This window comes from Primulina eburnea, chromosome 8 (genome assembly GCF_022965805.1).
Source record: "Primulina eburnea isolate SZY01 chromosome 8, ASM2296580v1, whole genome shotgun sequence".
NCBI classification, from domain to species: domain Eukaryota; kingdom Viridiplantae; phylum Streptophyta; class Magnoliopsida; order Lamiales; family Gesneriaceae; genus Primulina; species Primulina eburnea.
Genome location: NC_133108.1, coordinates 2,186,575 through 2,200,734, shown reverse-complemented (window position 1 = coordinate 2,200,734; position 14,160 = coordinate 2,186,575). Strand labels below are relative to the sequence as shown.

Sequence of the window (14,160 nt, the reverse complement as noted above, 5' to 3'; positions counted from 1 at the left end):
TAGCTTACCTGGTAGAGTTCCCGACCCGACTCCACTGTTCGACCCGGGTGGCATCATTGGCGCCGTCTGTGGGAAATCTGAGTCCTAAGACGTGGATATGGCTCCTACTAGGAGAGCAAACCAAGACGCCTCTCGAGCCCCAAAGGAAAACAATACACGTCTCTCTGGCGCAGGTGGTCCCCCCCCTAATGATCCTCAACCCACCATTCATTTGACTCCCGAAGAATTGAAGAAAATCATAACCGATGCTGTCAACATGGCTAACGCCAAAAAGGCTGCTTCTCACCAGGCCAGTCAGCATGAACAGCAGCGTAAGCAAGCACAAGAGGAAGAGAGAAGGGAAGAAGAAAGGGAAAGCGCAGGTTCTAAATCCCCCACTATCGCTGGAGAATTGGAAGAATTAAGAAAAAAAGTGAAAGCATTGGAAGGGCAGGCTGTCTCCAAGGGCGGTATTTTTGTAATCAAAGGCTGCCCATTCTCTGACATCATCATCCGGGAACCACTTCCCGGGCATTTCAAGTCGGCAAAAATCAAAGATTATGATGGAAGCTCTGACCCTGAGGAACACCTCGCGCGTTTCGAAAATATGGCCATGTTGCACTGCTATGAAGACCCAATCAAATGTAAAGTATTTCTTACCACTCTGGTCGATTCCGCACAGAGATGGTTTGAAGGGTTGGCACCACAAAGCATCTGTTGCTTTGAAGATTTTCAAAAAGTGTTCTTGCATCAATTTAGCAGCAGTAAAAAGTACAAAAAGACCGCCTTCAGTTTATTCGAAGTAAGTAAGCAAAGGCAAGATGAAACCCTGAGGGCTTATCTCAAAAGATTCAATCGGGTGGCCCTTGATGTGCCGACCTGTGCACCTGAGACAAAAACCACCGCATTTATGCAAGGGTTATGGGAAGGGGATTTCTTCCGATCCTTAACCAAAAAACTGCCTGAAAATTTTGAGGATCTCCTGTCACGAGCGGAGAAATATATCAATATGGAAGAAGCGCAAAACCAGAAAAGAGAGGCCTTGAAAAGAGCAAGAGGAGATCGGACTTACAAAACTGAAGAAAGAGCTCCTAAGAAAAGTGGTGGGGGTCATTTTCCCCATGTGCCTTTAAAGATGGCTCGGGACAGAGAGATTCAAGAGTGCAGGTCAAATGAAGTCCTTCCTCCCCGTTCAGAGGTCAGAATCTCCAAGCCAGAACAAAAAAGGTACTGTACCCTTCATAAAAATTGTGCTCACGATACTAATCAGTGCCGAGTCCTAGGAAGAAATGCTAATAGACGTCCCGTGTCCGCGCCTCACCCGCCACGAGAACGATCTCAACAACCACCCTGGTTGTCCAGACGTTCATCGCTGAATATTCCCCAAAGAACGATGAGCACTTCAAGTGGAAGACGAGGAGGAAAAACGAGTACCCGGGAAGAGAGAATCAAGCCAGCGGGAGGAGAGGATCCTTCTCCGAGTCGAGGAGTAATCAAAATGATTTCGGGGGGAGCTACTGATGGCGACTCTAATCGGGCAAGGAAGGCAAGGGGTAGGAGGGAGTGTCTAGAAGTTGATAATAAAAGAAGAGACGAGCCGATTATAAGCTTTGGACCAGAAGATCTCCAAGGAGTGAGTTTACCTCACAATGATGCGCTGGTCATTCAGGCCCGCATCGCCAACTATGACGTGTTAAGAATTTTCGTGGATAATGGGAGCTCTGTCAATGTTATTTTCAAAGATGCCCTCATCCAAATGGATCTGCATGAATACCAGCTGGAAACTGTGGAAACCGCCCTGTTCGGGTTTGCTGGTCACGCCGTGTATCCAGAGGGGGAAATTGCTCTACCCCTGACTCTGGGCACTGGAGACTTGAGAAAAACTGTAATAACCACTTTCACAGTAGTGGACGCCCCATCTTCATATAATGTCATCATAGGGAGACCAGCCATGAATGAAATGAGAGCAGTGGCCTCGACGTACCACCAAAAGATCAAATTCCCAGTGAAAGGACAGGTCGGAGAAGTTAAGGGCGACCAGCCCTCTTCTCGAAGATGTTATGGAGAAACAGTCCGAATTGATCAGAAGAAGGCAAGAAGGGAAGGGAAGGGGAAAGAACACCAGGAAGAAGCCCGGGAAGGGGAAGTACACTTTGTGACGGAAGAAGAGCAAGAATCGGTGGAGATCGAGTCGGGAAAGACTATCCGGATAGCTCGGGACATCTGCGCCACCACCCGGGTAAAACTCTTGCAATGTTTAAAAACTAATGCCGATATCTTTGCTTGGTCTCAGCAGGAACTGTCCGGGATCTCGCCCCAAGTGGCCGAGCATAGACTAAATATCCTCCTAGGGTCCCGGCCAATTAAGCAAAAAAAGCGACATTTCGGCCCGGAGAAAGATAAAATAATTGAAAAACAGGTCGAAGAATTGCTGAGGGCTGGACAAATTAGGGAAGTCCATTTCCCTTCTTGGCTATCGAATGTAGTTCTTGTCCCAAAGTCTACTGGGAAATGGAGAATGTGCGTAGATTTCAGAGACCTGAATAAAGCTTGCCCGAAGGATTGTTACCCACTCCCTCGGATTGATCAGCTAGTCGATTCCACTTCTGGGTGTGAAATCTTGAGCTTTTTGGATGCATATCAGGGATATCATCAGATCCCTTTAGCTACAGAAGATCAAGACAAAGCTAGTTTCGTCACGTCTGGGGGAACTTTCTGCTATGTTGTAATGCATTTTGGACTGAAAAATGCAGGGGCTACATATCAACGACTGATGAATCTTGTCTTTCAAAAACAGATAGGCCGAAATATTGAAGTATATGTGGATGACATTTTGATTAAAACCCGAGAAGTCGCTCATTTCATCGATGATCTGATCGAAACCTTCGCCACTCTGAAGCAGTATAGGATAAAACTTAACCCGGCCAAATGTGTGTTTGGGGTTAAGAGTGGGAAATTCTTGGGGTTCATGGTCACGGATCGAGGAATCGAAGTCAACCCAGAAAAAATCAGGGCCATCATGGATATGCCCTCTCCTCAGTCGGTTCGAGATGTGCAAAAACTGACAGGGAAAATTGCAGCCTTATCACTCTTCATTTCCCGATCTGCACACCGTAGCTATCCTTTCTTTCAAGTTCTGAGGAAAGCACAGAAATTCGGCTGGGATGACAACTGCGAGCAGGCCTTTCAAAATTTGAAAAAACACTTGGCTGAATTGTCTGTCTTAGCAAAACCCGAGCCCGGAGAAAAATTGTGGGTCTATCTCTCAGCCACCGAAGTTGCTGTTAGTTCCGTGCTCGTCAAGGAAGAAGGGACCGATCAGAAGCCTGTCTACTATGTCAGTCACGCCCTTCGCGGAGCCGAAATGAGATACAGTGAATTAGAAAAGATTGCTCTGGCTTTGGTAATGACTGCTCGAAAGCTGAGACCGTATTTCCTATCACATCCCATTGTGGTCCTCACTAATTCTCCTCTCGGCAGAATTATGACTCATACAGAGGTCTCGGGGAGGATGATCAAATGGACTGTAGAACTCGGGGAATACGATATTGAGTATAAACCCCGGGCTGCAATAAAAGCACAAGCGCTATCAGATTTCTTAACAGAAATGATCCAGCCCGAGGAAGAAAAAGTGTGGAGGGTATTTGTTGATGGCGCTTCAAACATAGCGGGATGCGGAGTGGGGGTCGTCTTGATCTCCCCACTCGAAGAAAGGGTTAAATTGGCTTTGAGGATTGACTTTAGGGTCACGAATAATGAAGCAGAATACGAAGCTGTCTTGGCAGGGTTGCGTGCTGCCCGTGAGATTGGGGCCTCCCGAATCATCATTTATTCCGACTCCCAGCTGGTTACTCAACAAATTAAAGGAGCTTACGAAGTTAAGAATGAAAAGATGCTCAAGTACTTGAATCTTATCACTTCTCAAGCGTCATCCTTCACAGACTGGAGTATCGAACAGATTCCCCGGGAAGAAAACACCGAAGCCGACACATTGGCTAAATTGGCGGCTTCCTTGACAGAAGTAAGCACCCGGGAGATTCTCTATTGTTCGAAGCTCGTATCCTCGCTTGAAGAAGAAACACCCCCGCTGAGAAAAGACTCTTGGATGACTCCTCTCATAGAGTACATAAAGGAGGGAAAACTTCCAGAAGACCGGACCCAAGCTGTAAAGATCAGGAAGCAGGTACCCCGATTTGCCCTTTTAAATGATGTTTTATATAGGCGATCCTTTCAGGGCCCCTTACTCAAGTGCCTATCGGGGGAAGAGACAGAGTATGTCCTTCGGGAAGTACATGAGGGATGTTGTGGGGAACATCTCGGGGGAACGGCTCTATCGCGGAAGGTTATTTTAGCAGGATTTTGGTGGCCTCAAGTAAACCAAGATGCTACCCGGCTCGTCCAGAAATGCCAAGGTTGTCAACATCACTCTAATTTCCACCACCGCCCATCTGCCAACATGCAACCGATCTCCGCATCATGCCCTTTTGACCAATGGGGATTGGACATCGTGGGTCCCTTTCCGTCAGTTCGCGCCCAGAAGAAGTTCCTCCTGGTAGCTGTGGATTATTTTTCTAAATGGGTAGAAGCCGAGCCGTTGGCAAGAATCACCGAGGATGAAATCATGAAATTCTTATGGAGAAACATTGTCTGCCGATATGGCATCCCCAGGAAATTGATTTCAGACAATGGCAGACAATTCCAAGGAAAAAAGATTACCTCGTGGTGTCAGGAAATGAAGATTATGCAATCTTTTACCTCAGTAGCCTACCCTCAAGCCAATGGCCAGACAGAGGTAACCAACAGGATCATTGTGCAAGCTTTGAAAGCCCGGTTGCAGGGGAAAGGAAAAGATTGGGTAGAAGAATTACCCAGCGTCTTATGGGCTTATCGGACTACTCCTCGAACATCCACTCGGGAAACCCCATATGGTCTGGTTTATGGATCTGAAGCAGTCTTGCCAGTAGAAATCGGGCAATCTTCCACTCGAGTGGAATCCTATTCGAGCAACAATGACTTATCTCGAGCCCTGGAGCTCGACCTTGTGGAAGAAAAAAGAGATCGGGCGGTCATCCGGATGGAAGCTTATCGCAGCAGGATCATAAAATCCTATAACAAGCACGTCCGAAGAAGGGATTTTCACGTGGGAGATCTGGTTATGAAAAAAGTTAAACCGGTGGGTGATGTGGGGAAGCTAGAAGCCAAATGGGAAGGGCCTTTCAAAGTAATCAGAAAAGTCAGTTCTGGTACGGCCTATTACCTCGAAGATCCTCAAGGACGTGTTCTTAAAAGACCATGGAATGCTTTTCATTTAAAGAAGTATTATGCTTAAGAAACATTTGTATCTGTTATTTCTACACTGAATGAAGGAAATTACTCGAAAGAATTATCTTTTAAGTCCAGGGACCCGTACCCTGGCCCGGTGGACCCGTACCCGGATAATCTTTTAAGTCCAGGGACCCGTACCCTGGCCCGGTGGACCCGTACCCCGGATAATCTTTTAAGTCCAGGGACCCGTACCCTGGCCCGGTGGACCCGTACCCCGGATAATCTTTTAAGTCCAGGGACCCGTACCCTGGCCCGGTGGACCCGTACCCCGGATAATCTTTTAAGTCCAGGGACCCGTACCCTGGCCCGGTGGACCCGTACCCCGGATAATCTTTTAAGTCCAGGGACCCGTACCCTGGCCCGGTGGACCCGTACCCCGGATAATCTTTTAAGACCAGGGACCCTGTACCCTGGCCCGGTGGACCCGTACCCCGGATTATCTTTTAGGACTTATACCCAACCCGGGTAAACCGTATCCCATTTAGCAATCGAAATTACGAAATTTTACTAAAGGAAGCAAAATCGAAAAAAGAAACATGCATACATAGATCAGAGGAAAGAGGTTACAAAAAAAAAAAAAAAGAGTTATTTATTCCGCAGGAGGGTCCTGCTTATCCATATCTTCCTTGTCATCATCTGGGAGAGATGCAACAGCCTTCTCCAAATCCGGGAAATCTTCCATATCCGCTGGAACCATGCCAGCTTCCTCGAATTGCTCCAAACACTTGTTGAAGCCTTGTTCAAAGTACGGTAAGGCTTTTTTGGCCAGCATTCGTTTAAAATCCGAAGACTTCAGGAAGTGTGACATCTGCTCTGTCTGGGTTTTCCTCAAAAGGGCCACTGCCGCCTGAAAGTCCCCAGCCCGGACCCGGTGGTATTCTGCATCTTCTCTGGCAGCCAGCATCCCTTCTCTAGCCTCAGCAGCCATCGCCTCGAAATCCTCGGCACGAGCCCGGGAGGATTCTGCTTCTGCCCTGGCCGACTGCGCCTCCGCCCGGGCATCAGATAATTCTGCCTGAAGCAGGTCCATCTGCTGCTGCCAAATGGCCTTCTCCCGGGCCAGGACATTCTCGTGAATTTCCCTGATCCGGTTTACTTCCTCTTGGAGCTGACCATGCGCTCCCTGAGCGGCCTTGGTTTGGGCATTAGCTCTCTTGGCTATCTTCGCCACTCGTTCATGCCCATGAAGTAACATTTGTAAACCCTGGTAATGAAAAGGTCAGGAAAATTTGCAGGAGAAAGGAAGAAGCAAGAGAGAGGGAACCCAAAAAATGAACTTACCGAGAAGGTCCGGGCCGCTCCTTCGCTCAGGAGCATATTAGGGTGCATTCCCTGAAGATGTGCCACCTCGTCAGGTCGGAGGAAGCTCCCGATCACCCCTAGCAGATCTGAACTAATGGTATCCCCAAAAATATTGGGGAGAACCAGAGGCCTCGTCGCCGAAATGCCTGCAGAAGGATCAGCCAAAGCAGGAGAAGGGGTCATCCCCTCGGGCTCATCTTCCACCACTACCGTCTCCACCCGTGGCTCCGTGGTGGCTCTCCTCTTGCGACGGTTCAGGGAAGTTGAGTCTTCCTCCCCTCCCGAAGAGATAGGCCCCACCCGGGGAGAACTGGCCCCTGCTTGGGCATCACTCTCTGCTTCCCGGGCCAAATCTGCCTCGCTGGCTCTGCGTTCTTCTGTTTCTTGAGCTTCAGCTGCCTCCCTAGCACGGCGTGCTTCCAATTCACCAGCTTCGGCCGCCTCCCTGGCCCGGCGCTCCTCCTGTTCCTGGGCTTCCTTCGCCCTTTTCTCCGCTCTAATCCTCTTTTGCTCCGCTTTCCTCTGAGCAGCAGCCTCTTGAAAGCTTGCTTTGATCATGTCTTCTTCGGCTACATCAAAAACACAGTGGGTCAGCAAAGTAAAGTTGCGAAAAAAAAAAAAAAAAAAAGCCAAGAAAAGCGATTTACCCGCCTGCGACCCGGGTTGATCAAACCCGTCGATGATCTGATCTACAGGGTCTTCAGGCCGGGACCCGATCCCGTAATAGGCCAGATTGTTCGACCCAATCAGCACTGAAGATAAGAAGGATTGCTTTCCTAAAGCATCCCAGGCATCGGTAAAAGGAGGAAGAAGTTTGAAATCTCGGGGAAGCTCAGGTTGTTTGGACATGGAAGGAAGAAACCCCAAAGCACAGGTGGGGAGAGTCGGAAATTTAAGAAAGAAAAATTTTGTTTTCCATCCCTTCAAAGAAGAAGGGATGTCGGTTAAAAACCGATAGTGCATCCGGGCCATAAAAGAAAAAACCCCGTCATTAAATCGACAGGAATAAAAATAGTGAAAGATGGAGGAGTTAATGGGAATAAGTTTCATGCGGAACAAAACAAAAGTAGCTGCCATAATACGAAAAGCATTGGGATGAAGATGATTGAGAGGAAGGTTAAAAAATCGAGCAACTCCTTCAAAGAAATGATGAACCGGGAAACGGAGACCACTCCTAAGCTGCTCAAGGAAGAAAGCGTGGTATCCGAGGGGAGGAGTATCAGGATGGTCATTAGGTCCAGGAATCCTAATGTCATAAGTAGAAGGAATAGCTCCCAGGGACCGAATGTCTCCTAAACTACCCGGACGGAGAGTGGAAGACACCGTAGAAAACCAGAAGGGCCCTGTTATTTTATCCTTCCCTCTACTCGGGGAGCCCAGGGGTCGGGAAGAAGACGCTTTAGCAGTCTTCTTGGACAAAGATCGAGAGGGAATAGTAGGAATACCCCTCGGAATCTGAACAGACTGGTCAGAAGGGGTGGGAGAATTGTCCTCCGATAGGCCCCTAGCATTTTTGCCAGAGGTAGAAGAAGTGGAATTGGACATGATGGAAAAGAAGCAAATAAGACACAGAAAAGAGAGACTTACTGAGAGGAATTGAGGGTGATGGTTGATAGTCGGAGAGATCGTCGGAGAAATCTACAGAGAAGACCGAGGAAGAAAACAAGCAGGGCTTCGCCGAAGAATAAATTTGCAAGTGATTTTTAGAAAAATCGATTGATCGCTATATATAAGGGAGAGATGGAATCTATGCCGTTGATCTAGCATAGATTGGACGGGCTAGATTAGCCTTGGAAGTTGAGCGGCATCATTCGGCGGGAAAATTGAAAAGACAGTTGCTCAAATCGAGGCGCCATGGTAGCTGAGAATACGTACGGGCTCTGACAACACGTCATCAGAATTCTATCATTATGACTGCGCAATGATTGACTGAAAAAGCGAAGAGAGGGATTGGGATAATGCCATATCTCGGTCTTATTCAGATCCCGGAAGAACTAAAGTTATCGAATGAGTACCCACTATACCCAGATTGGGACTTACCGATTTATCATATGACTATTCTTTTATATCCATGCGTGAAAAAGGTAAAGAGGTAATACGCCCCGATATAATCCTTTTATCACAATCAAGAAAGAAAACATGCCAAGTCCCGGCCTCTTACGAGGTAACTCGGGAGCAGAGGATCCCATCACCCGGCTAAAAGGCCCGGACAGCATGGGACCCGGCGTTCTGATATGTTTAGGCCTACCTTTTTCGGTTTTCGGATTGATGATTAGTTTAGCTGGTGTTAAAACATTTGCAAAGAATTAAAAGAAGACGCAAGAATTAATTGTCTAAATTTTCATTAAGGGAATGGTCGGCGTCGTATTACAGAAATTTCAGTGGCCACTCGACCTTTCCACTCATCCATCCAGTCAGTAACTTCTTGAATGCCAAGATTGACAAAGGAATCGGTGCTCGAGACCTTATTTAGATGCCGCCATTCCTTCCACAACATAGCATGCAGCAGGTTCTGGTCAGTCAACAACTCTTCAATGCGGGATACCCCTAGTTCCCGCCTGTATTTCCTCGTCACCATCCTTTGAGAGCGAGTGAGGACTGTGCCGTTCAAATAAAGAAGGCCGATGAATTGAAGCTTATGCCAGGTACATATGACTTTGGCCAGAATGTACTCATCGACATTCTTTTTGAAAAGCTCTACATAGGGACGTAACTCCGCTGGGATTTGACTTTGCACACCAACAGAAGAGATGGCACTGCTGCAAGTACTGGAGTCGCTGGAGCTCGACATTGTTCTGTTGGTATGGGTGCATCTTATCCACCAATTTATTTATAGGAAAGGGAGGAAAAGACGTTTGGGATGAGGGAATGTGAAGAGCCTAAGGTTAATTAAAGCATGCCGTCATTTATTGGGAAGGAGAATGTATCATAGCCATTAAGACCAGTGCACGTGGGCGATTAATAAGGGCCTCGAAAATTACGTGGGGTAGACCAAAAGACGGATGCAGTTATCAAAACGACCCCGAATATGAAAGGTTTCCCGAGATAATGTTTAATGATAATGCATGCATCATTATGACTACCCGGATATCACAAGCCTTGGGGCTTCGTATCCTCTCTAAGAGATTGTCAGGGCCCAGCGTAATGTTTCAAAGCAAAGCCGGTGATCAACCATTACCGTTGGGATACTTTTGTTTGGTTTGTTCAGCAGGCATTCAGTAATAAAGACTCATACCAGATCTTAAAAATACAAAGCAAGGGTGAAACAGAAAAGTAACTTTATTCATTTGCTAGCATTTCTACTAATTACATCGGAGTATTCTTCTTCTACAAAGAGTATCCACATGGTTTTCCACTTTCTTAGCTCATTTGGGGAAGACTTGAGGAAGCCCTCGGTGCTTGTAATGCCCGAGAGGATTTTCATCTCCTTAAGCAACGTCAGCTGGTAGATGTAGTCACCCTCGAAGATGTTCACCTCTTCGGTCACGTTCAGACGTTCCCGGTACTTCTCCATCTTTACCACCAGTCTAGAAGCATTAGCTTCTCCGATCTCGTGGAGAAGTTGTAATCTCTGAAGTTTCTCCCAGTAACGAACGATCTTATGGAACACTTCATCTTCTATCTCGGTTTTCTTCTTCTCAACTAATCGCCACGAGACTTCTTCCATATCTGAATTCGACGGATTACTGGAGCTCGCCATTTGACTCTTGTGACCAACTATTTAATGGTGACTTGGAAAAAAAAAAGATGTTGCTATATTTATAATAGCAAGGGGCTAATCACAACCGTCGAATCTTTGGATACATAGACGGTCAGGATGGACATTGGGAATTGCACCAGAAAGTTGAAAAGACGTACACGCCTATCGAAATATTGCGATAAATCATCCTCGAAAACATAAAAACGTGGGAGATATGATTGATTGATGTACATCGCGAGTCTTCACCATACACCGACGTCTGTGTAGCTATGCTCAGTCCAGAAGGTGTATCAAAATGGCTTTTCTGACCGGGCACAAGGGACTAATCGGGACAGCGAGTAGACTCTAGCCCGACTATTTAAGGAAGGAGTGATGATACCCCGATATGTCCCGGGCAGTTGATCCCAGGAATGCCTGGGTCATGGGTCAGGCCCATGAGCGATGCCCGGGTGAGGACAGCCCATCTCCCGAGTGGTTGATTCAGGACATAGCACCAGAGTTCTGGTATAACTTCTCTTCTGACATCTCGAAGCGAGGGAGGCATTTTGTAGTAGCCCGAATTCCAAATTGGGTAATTAACGGAGTAATGGTGATTAAGAAGGTTTAAGGTGTAATTTTGACCGAGTCATGATCGGACGGACCGAAGATGGTTCGGAAGCACCGAAGAGTTCGGAAGGTCCGAAGTGGGTTCGGTGGATCCGATCATGAGGTGTCAAGAGCAGCTGGACACGTGCATGTTCGGACGGTCCGAAGTGTATGATCGGAGGATCCGATCATGAGCTGTCAAGAGCCAATGGACACGTAGCGTTCGGACGTTCCGAAGTGTTGTTCGGAGGATCCGAACATGGCCTATAAATAGTGCTCGGATTTCTCATTTTTGACTTGCCAATTTCTTGAGTTTTCTCTCATTTTGGAGAGTTTGGAAGGTTTCTAGGGTTAGTTGTTGGTCGAGCGATAGCCAAGAGCTGCCAGGAGTAGTAGCGTAGCGGCGCCTGAGTTACGAGGCAATCGACATCAAAGGGCTGTCGACGGACGAAGGTAAACCCTAAACCTTTGGTAGTACTAGGGAGTACTGGTTTTGCTAGTCGAGCATGGTAGTATTGATTGAGTATGCTTTTGATGCGTAGGCTTGTTCTAGACCTGATTAGCGGTGTTGCGTAAGGCTAGGCTTGCTGTGATAGAGGTACGAAAGTACTATCCGAGATATCCTGGTTGAGTATACATTCTTATATGTGTTGCATGATTATGTGGTGCATTGATATATGTCATATGATGCATGCTATTATGTCACGTTTATTACTGCACGTTGCATTTCATGTTGAGCCGTACCTCCTTCGAGATAGCCTTTACTGTTGAGCTGTATCTCTTTCGAGATAAGCTATATCTTGGGGCCGCTCAGCCCTGTCTTGTGGACGCATGGACACCGAGAGTACACAGTGGCCGACGGGTCGGGAGGGCTTCGGTGGTCCGGGACATTTTAGGTCCACGTCTGTCTTGTAGTGGATGCAGTGACCCAGAGGTGTACCGCGCGGCACTATCCACTTGGCGCCTCTAGACTGAGCATTGTTGAGATCCTTTTGTGACTCCTGTTTCTTGACTACCCCGGTATCATGATCATAGCATGTGCATTTCATATAGGTCTGTATACTCATACTTTTGTACTGGGCGTTCTTATCGCTCACGTCCTCGGTTTTGTTTATTCTTGGACACCCCATTCCCACGGGGCAGGCCTCAGGTTGGACAGCTCAGGAGGAGCAGGAGGAGGACGTTGAGTAGCTGGTGGGTTTAGTTTATCGGTATTGTTTTGATTCGATATGGTTGTATTGGATATTTTATTTGGAGTTATTCTAGACTTCGATTGGGTTGTATAACCATTATTTTGTTGACTTTTCCGCTGTTATCTCTGATTATTGTTAATTAGGTTAATTGCATGCTTAGTTCTTGCCTAGTAGGTGATTCTGGAACGGGTCACTACATTTATGGTATCAGAGCATGCATACGATTTTGGGATATAGATTTCTGTTTTGGGATTTCCGTTGACCAATTTACTAGTTTCCCCATTCTATGTTGTAGCAATGGCTGACCACTTTGGTGACGGGAGTAGTCAGGGGAGTGTAGGTCGATGGGGTGATCAGGACGATAGTAGGCGTCATCGTAACCGTGAACATCGTCATCGTCGGGATGGTCCTAGGCGTTTCGATATGCATCGTTTCATGCAGATGGGGCCTAAGCCTTTAGTTGGCGGTGAGACTCCCGATGATGCGGAGGATTGGTTAGAGCGCATGGAGAGTTGTTTTCGTGCATTCCAGTGCACCGATGAGCAGAAGATGGAGACCCTTAGTTTTCTTCTCGAGGGCCGTGCTCGCAGGTGGTGGCGATCAACTTCTGCGCCGATAGTTCAGTCGCAGGGTAGAGCGACTTGGGCCGATTTCCGTGCAGCGTTCATGCAGCTGTACTTTCCTCCAGCCCTTCGCCAGGCCAAGACGATTGAGCTCCTGAACCTTAAGCAGGGGAGTATGTCTGTTGATGAGTATCAGCAGAAATTCTTCGAGTTGTTACCCTTTGCGCCTCATATCAGTGGCAGTTCTGAAGCCAAGTATGATCATTTCCTTCAGGGCCTTAACCAGGAGATCTTTGATCGAGTCACTGTCTGTGATAATCCTACTTCGTACGATGGGTTGGTGAACCGGTGTCGTCAAGCAGAGATCAGTCTCCAGCGTGGTAGGGCTATTCTTTCTTCTAGACCTCCGAGTGTTTTGAGCCCTCGACCTCAGTCTTTCAAGAAATCTGGTTCTTCTTCTTCTGGATCTGGATCAAGGTCTAGCGGTGTTGTTCGCTTTGGTGAGAAGAAGGATTCTTGTGCGCATTGTGGGAAGAACCATCCATCGGAGCAATGCCGATTAGCAGCAGGAGCTTGTTTTCAGTGCGGAGAGATGGGTCATCTCAAGAAGAATTGTCCTCAGCTGCGAGGTGGAGCAGGATCTGGTTCTGGATCCCAGACGACTGTTCAGCAGAGGAGACAGGGTCAGGCAGTGGGTAGTTCGAATCTTCGACCTTGTGCCCAAGGTCAGGTTTTTGCGCTGAACCAGGATCAGCCTGGGATGTAATTGTTATACAGTTGTAATGAAGAATATTTGCAGTGTATTACAATGGTGTTTTATTCTCTTGCCTAGATTTCGAGGACGAAATCTTTTTAAGGGGGGGAGAATGTAGTAGCCCGAATTCCAAATTGGGTAATTAACGGAGTAATGGTGATTAAGAAGGTTTAAGGTGTAATTTTGACCGAGTCATGATCGGACGGACCGAAGATGGTTCGGAAGCACCGAAGAGTTCGGAAGGTCCGAAGTGGGTTCGGTGGATCCGATCATGAGGTGTCAAGAGCAGCTGGACACGTGCATGTTCGGACGGTCCGAAGTGTATGATCGGAGGATCCGATCATGAGCTGTCAAGAGCCAATGGACACGTAGCGTTCGGACGTTCCGAAGTGTTGTTCGGAGGATCCGAACATGGCCTATAAATAGTGCTCGGATTTCTCATTTTTGACTTGCCAATTTCTTGAGTTTTCTCTCATTTTGGAGAGTTTGGAAGGTTTCTAGGGTTAGTTGTTGGTCGAGCGATAGCCAAGAGCTGCCAGGAGTAGTAGCGTAGCGGCGCCTGAGTTACGAGGCAATCGACATCAAAGGGCTGTCGACGGACGAAGGTAAACCCTAAACCTTTGGTAGTACTAGGGAGTACTGGTTTTGCTAGTCGAGCATGGTAGTATTGATTGAGTATGCTTTTGATGCGTAGGCTTGTTCTAGACCTGATTAGCGGTGTTGCGTAAGGCTAGGCTTGCTGTGATAGAGGTACGAAAG

General features: G+C 47.4%; 1 protein-coding gene across 1 annotated transcript; it reads left to right on the top strand.

The window, feature by feature from the left end:
- Positions 1–97: 97 nt before the first annotated feature.
- LOC140837939 (uncharacterized) lies at positions 98–5,308 on the top strand. The gene has a single exon (XM_073204019.1). The coding sequence runs from the start codon at positions 98–100 to the stop codon at positions 5,306–5,308; it is 5,211 nt and encodes a 1,736-aa protein (XP_073060120.1).
- The last annotated feature ends 8,852 nt before the right edge of the window (positions 5,309–14,160 follow it).

Coding starts and splice junctions, on each gene's coding strand:
- LOC140837939 (XM_073204019.1), top strand. CDS start 98: ATGGCTCCTACTAGGAGAGCAAACCAAGACGCCTCTCGAGCCCCAAAG.